The sequence below is a fragment of the Daucus carota genome, chromosome 4 (assembly GCF_001625215.2).
Source record: "Daucus carota subsp. sativus chromosome 4, DH1 v3.0, whole genome shotgun sequence".
In the NCBI taxonomy this organism is placed as follows: Eukaryota; Viridiplantae; Streptophyta; class Magnoliopsida; order Apiales; family Apiaceae; genus Daucus; species Daucus carota.
In genome coordinates, this window is record NC_030384.2 from 41,095,118 (window position 1) to 41,113,628 (window position 18,511).

Below are 18,511 nucleotides of genomic sequence, written 5' to 3' on the forward strand. Positions count from 1 at the left end.
CTCGAAATCCCTAAGCACGATGATGGATGCAATGTCCGGTAAATTAAGAACTTAATACAATGTTTACCGATAGAGAGGATGATAAATGCATAACAAACCTGAACGTGAGTTGCTGGCATAAGTCGACGATAATGACGGGAAATTAGTACATGCATATGTGAGAGGAGAATGTCTTGAGTCTTGACGATGGTGTCTTACCGCCAGAAGAACCTGTGAAACACACATGCAAGAAGTCCATAAAACAATACCATGGCATTAACACTATAATTCTACCAACGCTTACGACCTGAGGCAGAGGAAGAATAAGAAGTTAAGTATACACGGCAACGACTAAAGAACGGACAAAGCAGGCTTACCAGTACCACCGGAGAAAGAGACGACGGGCTCTGCGGAATGCATCCATAACCTGCAGATCGTTACCATGGGTCAGGACTAAAAACAAACACCATACTGAAAAAGCAAAATAATCAACAATCAATTTCAGTGAACACACGGGACATGGCGTATGCAAGCTCGAGATGCTCTGTGAATGATCGAAGAAGAACAAAACCAAACACACTACACTGCGCCTGAGATCACGTCTCCGATAATAATGGGATTTCAAATTGCAAATCGTGGGAAAGCAGTTAGGAAGTCAGCAGGTAGTACCGGGTAATATCCAAGATAAATGGGTCAACCCAAATAAGTGGAAAATGACCATATTAGACATGAAAAGTGGGTGGTTATGCTTAGCAGGAATTTAGAATATATTGATTGATATTGATATTGATAACATGGCCCGTTAACACAAAAGACAGTGCATACGATAAAATCATATCCCTCGGAGCCCGTAGACCGTAGTATCACAGTTACATGAAGGTGCACTGCAGAAGATAAAACCATTATTTGAAGTTACAGCAAAATTTCCACCCACCTCTACGACATTGCCCAGATAGATCATGATTTTGCCCTTAGTGATCACCACACTGTTTTTTGTTAGGATCGCATCCACTGCAGATTGACGTTAATCAAACACAATAACAAACACGAATGTAAAGAACACAAACAATTAACATGAAAACCCCTGAGGGGTAAAACCACCAATTCACTAAATATGAATGTATTACAAGATTGGAGTCGCTCACTCACTCAACACTCTTGAATACAAACTCAATTCTCTCTTGTTTCAAAATCCTATTTATGATATCTTGGATAGAAATTCTTCCATAATTAATATTCTACCAAGAATCGGATTATCTCAATTATCATAAATAAGATACCTTCTCAAATTAAGATTTTTAACTTATTTAAGAATTCGGGACGGAACCCAACATTTTTGATACAGATTCACTCTAAGTCTATAACTGCACATAAATCATAAAATCATACTCCCTTTGTATTATAGATAATTTGATTATGTTAATTTATATAAGGTGCTTTCATCATATAATAAAGATTACTGTAAAATTTTATAAAAATATTCTAATAAAATTCTTGTTAATAATATTATTAAAAATATTAATTTAAAATATATGATCGTGCGAAAAAAATGAAATGACCTGTGTAGACAGATTCCTCAGACTTATGCTATAAGTCTATTACTAGTTCTCCCGTCACTAATTACTCCCTCCGTCCCAATGAATTATATACATTGGGATTGGACACGGAGACCAAGAAAAAATGTAAGAAATGAGTAAAGTTAGATGGAAAGTGAGTAAAGTAGTGGGACCCACATATTTTTTAATAATAGATTTGAGGTAGTGGAGGAAAGTAGTGGATGTAATAGTGTTTTTATAGAATGTAGATAGTGAGAGAATGTAGTGGGTGGAGTAGTGTTTTATATTATAAAAATTAAAAAGTTACTATTTTGAGAATGTATAGAAATGATGGGACATCCCAAAAAAAAATCGTATAAAATTGATCGGCAGGGAGGGAGGGAGTATCACACTAGTAGTAAAGATGAGCACCAGGACAAGCATTATCTTAAAAACACTTCATTCAACCACCACTTCAAATCAATTGTTAGGACTTGCCGGTTATCATTTATTTTTCTAAAAAAATGAAGAAGATATATAATTTTGGCCGGTTAATTTTTATATTCCAATAATCTTGAAATATAGATTGTTTGACTTTTATCACACACTTCTAAATTGTTTGTCAACATAGTTAAAATCATTATATTTACAATTTTCTTTTATTAAACAAAAATATATGATTAATATTATAATTCAAAAAAGAATAATTAAAAAATAACAATTTTAACTAAGCGGTCAAAAAATTTAATAATTTTTACCAAAAAATCAAATAACCTTATTTCAATACCGAAGAAGTATTGAAGTATTGAACATTATCCACTTCACAGTTTTCTTCCATTGATTTGATTAATTATCCGAGGTCATCGTTAATTAATGTATATATACCATCAAAATTTACCCGACAAATGAGAATTTCCCTACCTACTGATGTGCACCAGACTTCCCAGAGTTGTTAATAGTTGGTGATGGACTTGTTCTAACTATTCAAAGAGGCAAAGTCTTGGTCACATTCGATTTGAAACTTCCTATTATGAATTGACCTTTCGTCTTTGTAGACTTAACCATGGAAATGAACTTAATCAAATATATTTGTTATATTACGTTTAGAGCGGGATTTAAAAATAATAATATATACGTAGATGATATCTTTGTTCTCAAAGAGGAATAACTAGTTGAAAAGCCGCGCGTTGCGGCGACCTATAAAAATTATATTAATGATTCAAAATTAATATTTATAGAATAAAATCAATTTGCGGCGACTTATAAAAATTATATTAATAATTCAAAATTAATATTTGTAGAATAAAATAAATTTTATATTATAAACATCTCGATACAATACCAATATTAATATTTAAATTGTAAAACTGGACTATAATTCATGAGTGAAAAAATGATAATAAATTTTTATATGTAATTAACGATTTAAAGCATGACGAATCTTAATTTTAATTGTTTTTCTTTTTGAAAAGTAATCATGTTCTTGACTAACATTATCATTAACTATTCTAATGGTGTTTTTTTTAAAAAATAATCATGTTCTTGACTAACATTGTCATTAATTTTTCCACACACTACTTCTTAGACATATACACCACTCCCTGCATATAAAAAGCATACGGCTCTTTAACAGAACTGATTGATGACATCCAACCATATACATCGATCGCCCAATAAAACAGACAATAAGCTTGCAAACAACAACAAATACGTCCGACGACCAAAACAAATATTACAAAAGAATAACCAACAAACATATATCACTGTGATTAGGGGTGTGCATTCGATTAACCGAAACCAAAACCGAAATTTATTTCGGTTAATCGAAACTGAAATTCTATGAAAAACTCTACCGAATACCGAATCGAATTAATTTCGGTTTTGTAACCGAACCAAAATTTAAATTTCGATTAATACCGAAAATCGAAATTATTAAACGAAATTTTTAGAAAACCTCTGAAAAGTAAAAACTATGAAAATAATTTGAAATAAACATCATTACATCAAGCATTAAGATAATTTGTTGCTTAAAAATTACAACTGCAAGTCTCCAATGAGTCACTTTAAGACGGTGGTTAAAGATATTTAAGTTCACAATCCAAGTTAATAAAAAGAGTCTTCAGCCAGTAGCCAGTCCTTTGTTCCTGATATCTTGATTTGATAATGTCACCTACACCTGCACCTGATATTTTTTTTATAAAATAAATAAAACTTTGGTTAACCGTTCGGTTTTCGGTTACCTGCGATTAAAAAAGTGAATAACCGAAAATGAAAATTTGGTTATCGAAAACCGAACTGAAATATAAATTTCGATTAACTGAACCGAAATTATTTCGGTTAACCGAAAACCGAACTGAATGCACACACCCCTAACTGTGATATTGAGAGGGTGTGTAGGTTGTGTTTAGATATCCAAAACCCTACAACCTGTAGAAGTATTTATAGGTGCAGAAAGACTTGTGTGCTACTCTTTTCCATAATTAAATAATCTGAAATAGAATCAGATTAAAAAACTTGCAAACTACTATATTTCATAAATAATCTGAAACAGAATCAAATTAATATTTGCAATTTATTATATTCCATAAGTAATCTGAAACAGAATCAGATTAATACTTGCAATTTATTATATTCCATATATAATTCGAAACAGAATCAGATTAATTTATGCCAAGATATATACCATATCAATTAATCTGAAACAAATTTTTTTGATATCTTTAATCCAAAAATTCCAGAAAATTAGAAAAATAGAACGGAGCGATGTGAGAGGCGCCACCTACACGGCACACGCCCCTCGCTTCTCCTTTATATAAGTATATTGATTTTTTTCGTGAAAACCGGCAATTTAGTACATAACAAAATAATGAGTGTACCTAATATATAATATATATAATATAAACAAACACAAACACGTATAATGTTAAATGAAATTACAATTTAATCACCATGAATTAGACTCAACTATTTTATTATATTGTCGCCGAGGAGCTGGATTTAAAATCATATCAGTTTAAGATTTAAGATTTTCATATCCAAACATAATTAGTTGTTCAGTTATATAACATACATTTAAGTATATCCCTCTTTTCTTACTCAACTGATATGTTATCAATCCTCCTGAAATTGTTATCCGTCTTCGATAAACATACCCTATCACATCAATCTACCTTCTCTCACTTTCCAATACATCGATGTCACACATGACGGAGCCAGAGTTTATTATCAGGGAGGGTCACATCAATCTACATTATCTCACTTTCCTATAAATCGATGTCACACTCAGTGGCAGAGCCGGGGTTGAGGGCCAAAATATGTTAAAAAAATTCCCCTCAAACTGAAAATAGGGAAAGCCAAAATATGATAAAAAAAATTTAAAAACAATGACTACACAAGGATTCAAATATGGGTCCTTCGTAAAATTCCACTTGATCTACATATCACACATGATCATACTATACGGGAAGTGGTTATAAAAATTTGAAGGAGGGCCCAAACGGGTCCTGAGCCCAATATGACTCCGTCACTGGTCCCTTAATCTTGACAAATACAATCTATTGTCACTCACTAATCCAATGTAACATACGCATCCTGCGTTTATAAATTTATGCGATCTTGATTTAAATTGATACTGGTTTATATGTACTACTGATTTAAATTAATTATACAAAAATTTTAATATTTGCTTTTTAACAATGACATACACCTTATAATTTCTATAATTTTAAATTTTGATTTTTGTCACACGTCTTAAATATTTGACCATATAGTTAAATTTAACTTTTAAAAAAAAATTCAATAAATATATGCAACAAAAGTTTTAATTAACAAAAAAGTTTATTACACGAAGTTAAATTTAGTCGTAGCCAAGTATTTAAAACCGTGTGTCAAAAAGCAAATTTATCATCAAATAAAAGAAACGAGGGAGTACCAACTAAGTAATATTTGAGTGATAATTATTATTTTTAAGATATCCTTTTTATTATATATTTAAATAAATATATCTCAGTTAATATATTTATGATATTTTTTTATAAAAAATATCTGTTGATAAATTTAAATACAAATAATCAAGAGTGTTTGATATTTTAATTTTTTAGTATAAATATTTCTTATAAAAATAAAATCCAAACACTTTTAATTATATGTATATAAATATATTTATGGGCTTTTTTTTATTCATAACCACAGTATCTTTGAAAATATTTTAGAGAAGGTAGTATTTTTGAAAATAAGATTGGATAAGGTAGTACAAATCCTGATTTCAAGTTTCAGATTTCAAATGTCATTTTCGACCTCGTCTTTGGAATCTATATATATATATATATATATATATATATATATGATTTGTAGTTGCATATATGGTTGCATATGAGGTTGTATTCAGTTGATTCTATTGTAATCTAATGGCCCCGCCAGGATTATATATATATCGACTCCAAAGATGAGGTCGAAAATGACATTTGAAAACTGAAACTTGTAATCAGGATTTGTAGTTGCATATATGGTAGCATATGCAACCACCGTATTTTTGGAAAATATTTTCAAAAAGGTAGTATTTTTGAAAATATTTTAGAGAAGGTAGTACTTTTGAAAATAAGATTGGAGAAGGTAGTATTTTTGAAAATAAGATTAGAGAAGGTAGTATACAAGATAATTCCCCTATATCTATTTAGTAAGAACAACTCCGACTATAAAAAAATCCTTACCTAAAAAATGAGTTCGCATGATAAAAATAAAAAATATTGATAATCTTGTAAAAAATATCACACTCTAATCATACTCTTTTCTTCTATCATTTTAGTCAATTTATTATGAATGATTATATTTGTCGAATCACGACAACAGATTTCACGATTGTCATATTAAACAATATATTTTATTTATAATAATTTATAAATATAATAATATAATATATTTAAGAATACAATCAATCAGTATAAGTATTACCATCCAAACAGAATGTGTGGTAGGTTGAGCAGATTTTATATATCGGAGACGTTCTAAACACTTCTTTTTCGGTAACCATTTCACGCAGACACGCTGTTAGAAAAGTTTTCTCCGATGACAAGCTTAAAACACGTGTCAATTTTTCAGCCATAAATTCCTCAGTACCCTGAAGAATGTTTACTCACAGCAGCTTCTTACATTCTCATACATATGGATTCATTATTTTTTATTAAATTGAACATAGATATAACGGGATGATCTGTTGAATTAAATCAAAGCTCAGCGACTCTACTATAACGTATTCTGACCATAATTTATTTAAGGGACACTGTGTGTACGCGACATACAAAATATATATATAAATTGTGATGGGTGAAAGAAATTAAAGGGGGTTTAAATTGGAGGACCTAAAATAGGTATCATATACTTCTTAAATAATAAAGTCGTATTTATAAACTTAAATGTAAATTTATTAAGATGGTCATCATATTAGCTAGTACTGCAGTATATTCAATATTCTAACAATGATTTTTTCAACAAATATTAAAGATACATTAATTTATAAAATCATTTAATATTTGCCATTATAACAGCTAGGGATGAGCAAAACCGAACCGAAAACCGGAACCGAAACCGAAACCACAAAAAACTGGACGAAACCGCACCACCAAAAATCGAACCAATTAATAACCGAACCGAATAAAAACCGAACCATTAATATGGTTGCGGTTTGGTTTTAAATTTTTTAAAACCGAATACAAATCGAACCGAACCAAATAAAATTAATTATATATGTATTTTAAATTATGTATATCAATATTTTAATTTAATTTTATAGACTATCATATAATTGTCCAATAAACTATATGGTGTTTTCTTCTTCTTTATTCTGCTTTACTTCGCCAATATTTAAGTTTATATGCTACAACAGAAGGCGGCAACTAACTGGCAAGGGCTGTCCAGTGCACAGGTTACTTCAATAACCATTAGTAATTTATATGAGATACCTGTGAGGGTGTGGTGTTGCCATAGCTCATGCATATATTATTTTATATATTTATATTATGAAAAATTATATCACTATTTATATATTCATATCGCATTTTGATAAATATATCAAAAAAATTATATATTTGGTTTTGAAACCGAAACCGTACCATTTAAAACCGAAACCGAATTTAAAAAACCGAACCGCACCATTTATATGTGGTTTGATTTTGGTTTTTGATTTTACAAACCGCACCGAACCGCACCATGCTCATCCCTGATAACAGCACTTCGTTACCACGCAACATATTACATCAAACCAGATTATAAACTATATAGAAAAGTATATTTGGATCCACATATATGAAATAATTTAAATACATATATCCTAAATCTATAGTTGTGTATAACTATTTTATGATTCAGATAATTTAATTTTAACTAAAATTATTATTAAGAAGTCATAAATACTTTTAAAAATATATGACCTATTTTATAGTGTAAGACTGTAAGTCTAGGTGTTTTATATACTTTCGAGATATATGAACTACTTTATGTAGCTATTTTATAATGATTTTTTAAATACATTATACAGTAACAAATTTTAACCGAAACGGGGCGAGCAGAATATGTTCGTAGTCTGAATTTTAACGCCAAAGTCAAGAAAATAGATTAAAATCGAAGTGTACAAATTATATGTACATTTGCCGAGTGAACGCGTCCCACGAGTAAATGTTACAGCTCGACATTTGCTTGTAGTCCTCGTAAACCGTGTCAGCATAGAATTTATACGAAAATGATGAATCCTAAGAGGGGTGTTTTAGTAATTTTGGGCATCAAAGTCGCCGGAAAATAGTACTCCGCCCCGTAAAAGTTGAAGAAAATTGAATGCCACTCAGCCTTAAAAGCTTCCTAACTGTACACCTGACTGAGTTATAATCACATATGTGAAATTGTACAAAATTAATTATGTGGTACAATACAAAAGCAAGAAAAGCAATTCTTCGGTGGGAGAAATCGTAGCAATAGTAGTACTAGTAATTCTTGTAACGATGTTTCAAAATCAGGTCTTTTATACTCCCTCCGTCCCCTCCAATTCTTATCGTTTGGAATGGAGGGCTCGACACGCACTTTAAGACTCATATAAAATATAGTTCCATAACTTATTTTTGTAATTTTTCTTTTTTGAATAAAAATTTAAACATTAGATTTTTATTCAGAAAAAGAAAATTTTAGAAATAAAATATGGAACAATACTTTATATGAGTCTTAAAATGCGTGCCGAACACTCCATTTCAAACGATAAGAATTGGAAGGGACGGAGGGAGTATGTGATTATGAGATATACCATTAGTTCTTATTCTGATGAAATTGTTTGATTAATAGAACATTTTATATATATATAAGATTATCATTGGTCAACAAGTGTTGGTGCGGTGGTTGAGCTATTGTACCCCTTTGCGAGTTCGACTCTGGATGTGCGTGTCTAATCAATCAGAAAAAAAAAATAAAAAATTATCATTATTTATTAAATTAAAGTTTACTTTTTTATTAAAAATGATTGTCAGTGGTGGTTCGTGACGGGAAGATCCGTTCAAAATCGATAAGAAGCCGGTTGACTTTCATATCGGTTGATTTTCACGATACAAACGATGCACATCTACGTGGGCGTATATCCTCGATGCATGCGCACATATTCAAAAACTCAAAGTACCTAGTAGCTGTACACGTAATTGAACTTTTATTTGTTTTTTAATTTTAAAATATTCATTAGAATTTAATGATATAAAAAACATTCTTCTATGATATTTTCTTGGAGTTATTTAATACATGAAAATTGAATACAAAATCAGAATCTAAATCATTGAACACAAACTTTTGTTATGATTTTTTATTTTGAATTATTTATGTATGACTTTATTTTCAGATTTATATCTTATATTTGATTCGGAAAAATTAGTTATGTCATGTATGAATTTTTATGTCAGCACGAGGGGGAAGTAAGAGATCACGCTTTTTTTTTGTACAACTAAAAACACGTGTATGTATATAGGTAAATGTTCAAATAAAAATCATTAAAATAAATATTAAAATACAAACAAAGAGAAACTATAAACGATATCGCTGTCCTTTATATGTCATGTCATCGCCCACCCAGGATACACCCTCACTCCCCACTCAATTCTCCTAACCCTTATGATTATATTGCTCTCCACTCAGGGTCTGTTTGGAAGTGCTGTTAAAAATTGTGTGCGATCAGAAAAAGTGCTGGTAAAAAAAGTGCTGTTGTAGAATTCAGATAACTGTTTGGTAATTTTTTTTGATATTTGCTTATTTTAAGTTATAATATAAAAAAATATTTTTTGTTGTGAAGTTTGATAATTAAATTTGTAACAGCTTTCTGCAAAAGCTGAAAGCAGCTTTTTCCAAAAGCATGGGAGGACCTGCTTTTTCTAAAAGCAGCTTTTTAGCCAAAAACTGCTGTTCAGAAAAGCTGCTTATAAATTTACCAAACAGTTTTTCACCTCCTTTTCAGCAAAAAACTGCTGTTGCTGTACAGCAACCCCAAACAGTACCTCAATTCTCCTAACCCTTATGATTACATTGCTCCCCACTTAACTCTCCTAACCCTTATGATCATAATGTTGCTCGATTCTAGGTTGCATATCGTGATGACAAGGTATCTCAAGGCAATGGAACTAACGGGAGGTGGATTTGTGGTTTTGAAGGTGGAGGCGGGAATGCTGTAGAAATTATAAGTGATACCTGCGGTAGAAATTAGTGATATAGTAGCTAGTTTTAAATTTATAGAATTACTCTGTTTGTAGTAGAATAAGTCTCTGTCTCTCTATATATTCAAATACATGTGTTATTTTATATTCGTAAAATAATAGTTAAATGTGAAATATGTCATATTAAATATATGATATCATACGCTCGATAAATAAAAAAGTACGGGAAAAAAGTAATTACCAGAAGATATTTCAACACAGATACACAAACAAACAAGCAGCAATCGCATCATGTTAATAACGTATAAGATTATCAGCCACTTCAAGATTATGAAAAAATGTATATCTCTCGTATATGTTAAAACGGTTGTCAATTATATATTTTCTTAGTATTAATGTATACAATAATCCTGTACACACGAAAAAACGAGCATATATGATTTGTCAATGTGAACGTTACTCGAGTAAAGCATTGATGGATGGCTGATCATTTACGGAAATTTCAAATTCACATATGTCTTAATTGATAAAATGATGATTAAAAGTTATTTTTTCAGAAATAAATAATTTTTAATCATTATTTTGGAATATTAAAACAATGTCTGACCAATTATTTAGAAGCTCGAAATTTTGGTTGCTAAAATTTTAAAAATGATAAAATTTAGTCATCATTTAGTATATTACTTATTTTATCCTTTTTATAGTTTTTTTTGAATATATATATATATATATATATATATATATATATATTATTGTCTTCGTTTCAATCAATAGTTTATTTATTTACGATTAAATTCACCAATAATCCAATATTTGACCAAAATTATGAACTGTTATTTATAATTTAAGAAAGTGAACAATATCTTTTTATTATATATTACTTTTCATTAATATAATCTTTGTAATATGTATCATGTTATAAATTGGTTATTATGACTAAAAAAGGCAAAATTAACTATTAATTTAAAAACGGGTGAAATATTTGTTGAGATTATTGATCAAATATCAATTTCTTGTTTTTCGAGTCTAAATATCATTTTCTTGTTAAGTATTTTTTAGTAATAGATAAAATAATATATTCATTGAAACGAGAAAATATTATTACAATATATTATAAATATTTTGTTATCTATGCTCTCAAACCAAGTTATTATTATATTTTATTAATAAAATATCTGCTTATAAAAAAAACTGTACTCTATTCTTGTCAATATAGAACTTATATAAAAGTAACATAATTATAATAATCTATTATAGTATATTAAATAATAGGTGAAAAAATAAATTCAATTCAAAAATATGATATAAGCCAAAATGAAATAATTAGTTAATTAATTATGAAATATCACGTGTCATACATTACTCTCTCTGTTTTTTAATATATGACGTTTGACGCAATTTTAAGTGCTTTGACCGGGTAATTAAAAGTATTTTTTTGAAAATTTTCTTTTTCGAATAAAAATATGTAATCAAAATTTTAATTCACAAAAAAAATCAATTAAAAGTAATACGTTTTCTATCCGGTCAACCCACCTAAAAATATGTGCCCAAGTCAAAAATGACATATAAAAAAAATGAAGAGAGTAAAATATAATACATAATTTATTATCTAATATAATATAAAATATAACGTGTACTTTAAAGAGGGGATATTAATTGATTTTTTCAAATCATAATCATTAATTCTAAATGAGTAGAACTTATATCTACGATTCTAGGTTCTAGTTCTAATTTAAAACTCACCCTATACGTGTATATTATTTACTTTTAAAATAGTTAATTATTATTTTATAAATCTAACCTCGTTATTTTACCAAATTTTATAAATTGATAGTATTATATAATATGACTCTTAGTTTTCATTATGTTTATATTTATATTTTTTAGTATTTGTAATTTTTTAATGATAAAATCATATAAATTTATTATAAAAATGTTTTAGTTATTATATATTAAAATTTTATTTAAAATTTTCATTAAAATTATTTTAAATTTAAACATGTAAATTGCATCACATTTTTATGTACCAACGTGTGATTGCACAAGTTAAATTACCTACGTAGGATAATGGCTCTCTTACCAAGCTCATTTCTAAAACAACGGAAACTCTTTAATTACTCACCTTCCCACTCCTACCCCATATATTTCGCCTTGCTTTAACTCGCACTGCAGCTCTATTGCATCTCTCTCCTCTCTCTTATTTTCTCTGCGTAAATACACACTCACACTAACTATACACGCTCTATCAACGTACAAAATCTGAATTCATGGTGAGATATAATCTTTTCCGGCCGTGATCAAAGCCTGTAATCAAATCCCGTATCAGCCAAATCTAAGAATCTTTTATTTTATTTTATAATAATTAACACAGGGCAAGTCATAATTATTATCCATATCTTTTTTTCTTTTCTCTTTCTTGTACTACTATTTTGTGTGTGTTTATATCATGGGATTACGAGGGGTTTCTAAACACAAGTGCTTCAACTATTTATACTCTCGCCAACAGAATATCTTTACTTCAACTCAGCGGCAAAACTAGCTTTTTTTACATGGAGTTTGGGAGCGGAGCAGGAGGTGGCTCCGGCGATGACAACCATGATGTCTTGGATCCTCACCGGAGAAAGAAACGTTATCATCGTCACACTGCTAACCAGATTCAGAAGCTGGAAGGGTATTTTTTATATATACTCAATTACGCTACGCTAGTTCCGCTCTGATTCCGTCACACCGTATATGTTGTTCTATCTTTGTTATCTTTGCTTTATGATTATGTTTTTTTTTCAAACATCCATCAATTAATGAAGTTGTTAGAACATGGATATCTCAAGTTTTGACATGTGCATATTTTAGATAATTAGGACTAAATTTGATGTTAAACCCTACCGAGGGTGCAGTGTCACACTGGAATATATCATCCCTTGTAGGAGGGGTACGGTTCGGAACTTCGAATTTTCTTGAGGTTGTACTTAAATATAAGTATTAAGTCGTGCTAATTATTTATTTTTATGCTTAAGAAAGGTTTATAGTTCTAGAATTTGTTATGAGTGATGCACATAATTACATACCTTAATAGTGGAAGGCATTGAGTGTGACATGTCAAATGTACTTCTATCAAGAAACTATTTTGTATTTTGAATATACTAAGGCTTTTTTTTTTTGGTAACGTCATGGGAATGAAGAATTTTCAAAGAGTTTCCACATCCGGATGAGAAGATGAGAATGCAATTAAGCAGAGAGTTGGGTTTGTCTCCACGTCAGATAAAATTTTGGTTTCAAAACAGGAGAACACAAATGAAGGTTCTTGTTACTTTATGAATCTTTAATTATCTTGGTATCTGTTTTCTGATTTTGCTCCATTGTTTTGTGTTATATGTGATGTTTACTGTATTTATTTAGGCACAACATGAGCGAGCTGATAATTGTGCACTTCGTGCTGAGAACGATAAGATACGGTGTGAAAACATCGCAATCAGAGAGGCATTGAAGAATGTAATATGCCCTTCTTGTGGCGGTCCTCCTATTGGAGAAGATCCTTATTTTGATGAACAAAAATTGCACATGGAGAACTTGCATCTGAAAGAAGAGGTTAAAACGTTTCTTGTTTTGGGTCTCGAATTCTTATCACTTGGATATTAATTGACTCTATCATATTGTTTCCAATAAATGCATGATAACTAAAAACTTAAGATAGATTTAAATGATGAATTTTGCTATAAAGTTTAACTAACATAATAGTTTTGGCATGCTTTATAGCTTGACAGAGTTTCAAGTGTTGCTGCAAAGTACATTGGGAGGCCTATTTCTCAACTCCCACCAATTCAACCTATCCATATATCTTCATTAGACTTATCCATGGGAAGTTATGGAATTCAAGGAATGAGCGGTCCATCACTTGATCTTGATCTTCTTCCTGGCAGTTCATTGAACGTTCCAAACATTCCATATCAGAGCACGAGCATAACAGATATGGATAAGACACTGATGACTGATATTGCTCGTAATGCCATGGAAGAATTGATCAGACTGTTGCAAGGCAATGAGCCATTCTGGATGAAGTCCGCAACTGATGGAAAAGAAGTACTTAATCTTGAAAGTTATGAGAGAATATTTCCACGAGTTAATAGTCATTTGAAGAATCCTAATGTTTATGTTGAGGCTTCAAGGGATTCTGGTGTTGTGATCATGAATGGTCTGGCATTGGTTAATTTGTTCCTAGACTCGGTTCGTTTATCCTGTTAATTCCAGCTGTTTGTATACTTTGATACCTTTTCATACCAGGCTGACACTTGAGAGTAATTATCTTTTAAATTTATATGTTTTCATTTTCAATTGTCAGAACAAATGGGTTGAGCTACTTCCCACCATCGTCTCAAGGGCAGCAACAATCGCAGTAATATCACCTGGAACTATAGGCAGCCAAAGCGGTTCACTACAACTTGTAAGAACCAGCAGTTCTTGTTATTCAGTTTTTCATTGTTGTCAATGACATCATGTATATGTAAATTATAGCAAACTATGTATTTTATGAACCCTGATAAATTGCAGATGTACCAAGAGTTGCAAGTGCTGTCGCCATTAGTACCAACTCGGCAATTTTACTCCCTTAGATTCTGTCAGCAAATCGAGGAAGGTTCATGGGCTATTGTTGATGTTTCTTACGATCTTCCTCAAGATAGCTTGTTTACTTCTCAATGCCGAGCACGTCGGATGCCTTCTGGATGCTTGATTCAAGACATGCCAAATGGCTACTCCAAGGTCCTAATCTCAGCCTTGTCCTACTAACAAAGATTAATTTGTTGCTGCACCTTTTCAAGTTCAATTACTTTCATTCTTACATATACAGGTTACTTGGATGGAACACATGGAAGTTGAAGATAAAGGTCCCGTCCATAGACTTTATAAAGATCACATTTACAGTGGCTTAGCTTTTGGTGCTGAAAGATGGATTTCTACTCTTCAGAGATCATGTGAAAGAGTTGCTTGTTCAATGGTCACTGGAACTACAACTCGTGATGTTGGAGGAGGTGCTGGATCTTTGTTTTGATTGTTTATAATGCATAAATTTATTTAGATATATATTTAAGTAGATAACTGATCAATTTGTTTCCATTTTCCAGTTATAACATCTCCATATGGTAAAAGAAGCATGATGAAACTTGCTCAGAGAATGGTAAACAATTTTTGTTCTATCATTAATTTGCCTAATAGTCAGCAATGGACTGCGTTATCTGGGACGCCAAATGAGTTTGAAGTTCGAGCCAACCTCCACAGATTTGCAAATCTTGGTCAGCCTCATGGAATGGTCCTTAGCGCAGCCGCCACTATTTGGCTGCCACTTCCTCCACAAATTGTTTTCAATTTCTTCAGAGATGAAAGAACTCGACCTCAGGTACAAGTTTAACCATTTTGAACTCATTATCCATTCTTTTTTTTATTTTTTATTTTCTTGTAATTATTTGATATCCCTTTGCGCAGTGGGATGTTCTCTCGGATCACAATCCTGTCCAAGAAGTTGCTCACATTGCTAATGGATCTCATTCAGGGAACTGTATCTCTGTTCTTCGGGTACGATCAATTTAGCTAAAGAATATCTTTCCTTCAAAATGTTGTTAATTACTTAATTTCCTATCTAATTCCTTAGTTCCTACTACTGCAGTGAACTTGTTAAAATTTTGAGTTGAGCACCACCATAAATGTGTAGTTCACATACAGCTAGCTATACAATATTGTATTTTTAGGTGTAGTGAAATTATACTTCTATAAGATCTGCATGATTGTTCCTTTTCCCGTATGCAAGATAAAAATAGCCAGACCGAATATTTATGCATCACAATATTGTCATTACTTATACTGTCAAATACTGAATACATTTCAAGAAACTTTTATTAAATGATCTCCAGGCTTTCAATACTAGCCAGAGCAACATGTTGGTACTTCAAGAAAGCTGCATAGACTCTTCCGGTTCATTAGTTGTGTACAGCCCTGTAGACCTACCTGCCATAAACATAGCCATGAGTGGTGAAGACACTTCCTACATTCCTCTTCTTCCATCAGGATTCACCATTTCTCCGGATGGTCGGACTAGTACACTACAAACAGTTCATGAGGGAGCTTCAAGCAGTAGTTCCACGACAACGACAGGGTCCCTCTTGACAATTGTAATACAGATTATGGTAAGTCATATGGCATCAACCACAACGAAAATGAGCCAAGAGTCGGTGAACACGGTTAATAACCTTATCGGAAACACTGTACAACAAATTAAAGTTGCCTTGAATAGCTCTACTTGAAATTAATCACCTCCTGGTTCAAGAAAATTTAATAGTTAGTGGGGGGTTGAGTTTGGTTAGTTGAGGGCTCTCAATGCACTCTCATCAATAGCTATGAAGTTCATCACTTATTGCTGCATGCATGCTTTTCTGCTACAACTGCTGGAGTTGTTTTCTTATTTTCCTTTTGTTACTGTCAAACTTATTACTACCACTTTCAACTACTTGATAGCATCATTTAATTTTTTTGATCATCTATTTTCATCATTAGAAGGGCATTAGTCTAGCTTATCCGGTTTTTCAATAATCGCTATCATGGTTTGAGATACGGAGTCAAGAACGAACCATAGACGAGAGATAGTACCCAGCTGTGGGAATTTATGTAATGTCTGTGCTCAATAGTTGTTATCATGTGGTTTGTTTTCTTAAACACAGCAACTATTATGTATGGTTCGGGTATTGACTTCTGTTCATGGACTCTGTACTGTATTATTCTTCTTGACTTTATATATGAAATTTTCTACATACGTAAATGCATGTATCATCATATAGATAATACAGGAATGTTCTGAAGGTGGTCCAAGTTTGAAAATTGGGTCTGTTTTTAACACAAAGCAAAAAAGATGTAATTTACCTTGATACGGTGAAGTTACCGAATTGGTGACAGTAAGGACCACTTGAGAGTATGTGTAAATTCGTTAGCTACCACTCCGTCCGTCCCCATCCAAACAGAGATGCTGACACATACATAGAATTGCTATGTTGTATATGCATGTCAGGATGTGTACGTTTTCTCTTCCTTTTTTCTTTATGTAGCAGCGTAGCAAAGAACTTAGGTAAAATTAAATATTACAGTTAATCACGTTTTACTTTTGTTTTTGTGATTTATTCGCTCGGTTCCAAAATACTAATAGCCGATTTGACTTTTTAGGGATGTGCGAAAAAACATATTTTTAAATATTATTCTTTAAATTTTCTTTTTCTAAATGAAAATTTAATATTTATTTTTATTTTAACAAAAATAATATATAAGAATATGTATCTTTTTATCTCTCAAATTACGTGTAAAAATCAATATGACTAGTATTATTTTGGAACGAAGAGATGACCAATTATTGAAAAAACTGTTATTTAATGTATTAATAATCGTGTTGAGCAAATATTGATGATCCTTGACGTGTTAGTCCGAAAAGTGTAGACTGTATGACAATAATATTCATAATACTTGTTCAGATACTGACTACAAAAGTATTGACCGCAATAATAGATATCATTAAAAATATTTGATATGATATAGATTGCATTACTTATATTTCAACAATTTTTTTATAGGTTTCAAAAAATAAATTATAAATTAATAACAAGAACAAAATATTATGCATGATTTTAAATTAGGATTGTAAGAGCATCCAACGGCGTTAGCCATAATCGTTGGCTAAATTGGACCTGCAAGACATTAGGTAAAATTTGTTGAACCCGTAAGACATTGTACTTCAATGATATTGGCTCTATTGGTTTGCTATAATTTAAAAATATAATGTTATTAATATTTTAGTTTGTTAAAATAGAATATATCAGTTTAATATATTAATAAATGATGTGCAATCAATCCTACAAATTTCTCACAAACCTGCAGAGGTTCGACAAATATAACCATCCATAGGATGATAGGAGGTTGTTTATAATTATAGCCAACAAATTCACGTGGTTGTTGTGTGATTTTTTCAAGAGGTTAGCTAAATTTTTTATATTTAGAATGTCAACTCACTTTTTAGGTAAGAGTTTTGTATGGTTGGAGATACTCTAACAACACTATTTTTAGCTAGTAATTTTCTGGAATGTGTATTTAATGATCGTTGATAATCGATTAACATGTTATCTATTGCGAGTGATACTTTGAACTATACGTGAACTGATGTTAACGGTGGTATTGGTCGTGTAACAATAGTGTCCTTAAATTGTCCACGTATTTTGAAACTGTTTTGAAAATTAATTTCACCGTAATTAATTATTGAGAAAGATCTTTTTACATAGTATTTACATTTACAGAGCTGAAATA

The 18,511-nt window shown here is 31.0% G+C and overlaps 1 protein-coding gene and 1 long non-coding RNA gene across 2 annotated transcripts; one reads left to right on the top strand and one right to left on the bottom strand.

The window, feature by feature from the left end:
- Positions 1-103: 103 nt before the first annotated feature.
- On the bottom strand, positions 104-617 carry LOC135152089 (uncharacterized). The gene is made up of 3 exons (XR_010291269.1): positions 494-617; positions 357-406; positions 104-210 (listed from the first exon to the last, which is right to left on the bottom strand). It is a non-coding gene; the product is annotated as an uncharacterized LOC135152089 (long non-coding RNA).
- An 11,689-nt stretch (positions 618-12,306) lies between these two features.
- Positions 12,307-16,977, top strand: LOC108216699 (homeobox-leucine zipper protein HDG11). The gene is made up of 11 exons (XM_017389532.2): positions 12,307-12,453; positions 12,690-12,854; positions 13,363-13,480; positions 13,580-13,768; positions 13,937-14,404; positions 14,520-14,621; positions 14,729-14,938; positions 15,027-15,207; positions 15,301-15,572; positions 15,659-15,748; positions 16,084-16,977. The coding sequence occupies exons 2-11, from the start codon at positions 12,733-12,735 to the stop codon at positions 16,471-16,473; spliced, it is 2,142 nt and encodes a 713-aa protein (XP_017245021.1). The 5' UTR covers positions 12,307-12,453; positions 12,690-12,732; the 3' UTR covers positions 16,474-16,977.
- Positions 16,978-18,511: the final 1,534 nt, after the last annotated feature.

Bases quoted from the DNA above. Each gene is read 5' to 3' on its own strand.
- LOC108216699 (XM_017389532.2), top strand. From the start codon at position 12,733: ATGGAGTTTGGGAGCGGAGCAGGAGGTGGCTCCGGCGATGACAACCAT. The intron at 13,481-13,579 runs GTTCTTGTTACT...GTATTTATTTAG, and splicing joins ACAGGAGAACACAAATGAAG to GCACAACATGAGCGAGCTGA. The intron at 14,939-15,026 runs GTCCTAATCTCA...TTACATATACAG, and splicing joins TGCCAAATGGCTACTCCAAG to GTTACTTGGATGGAACACAT.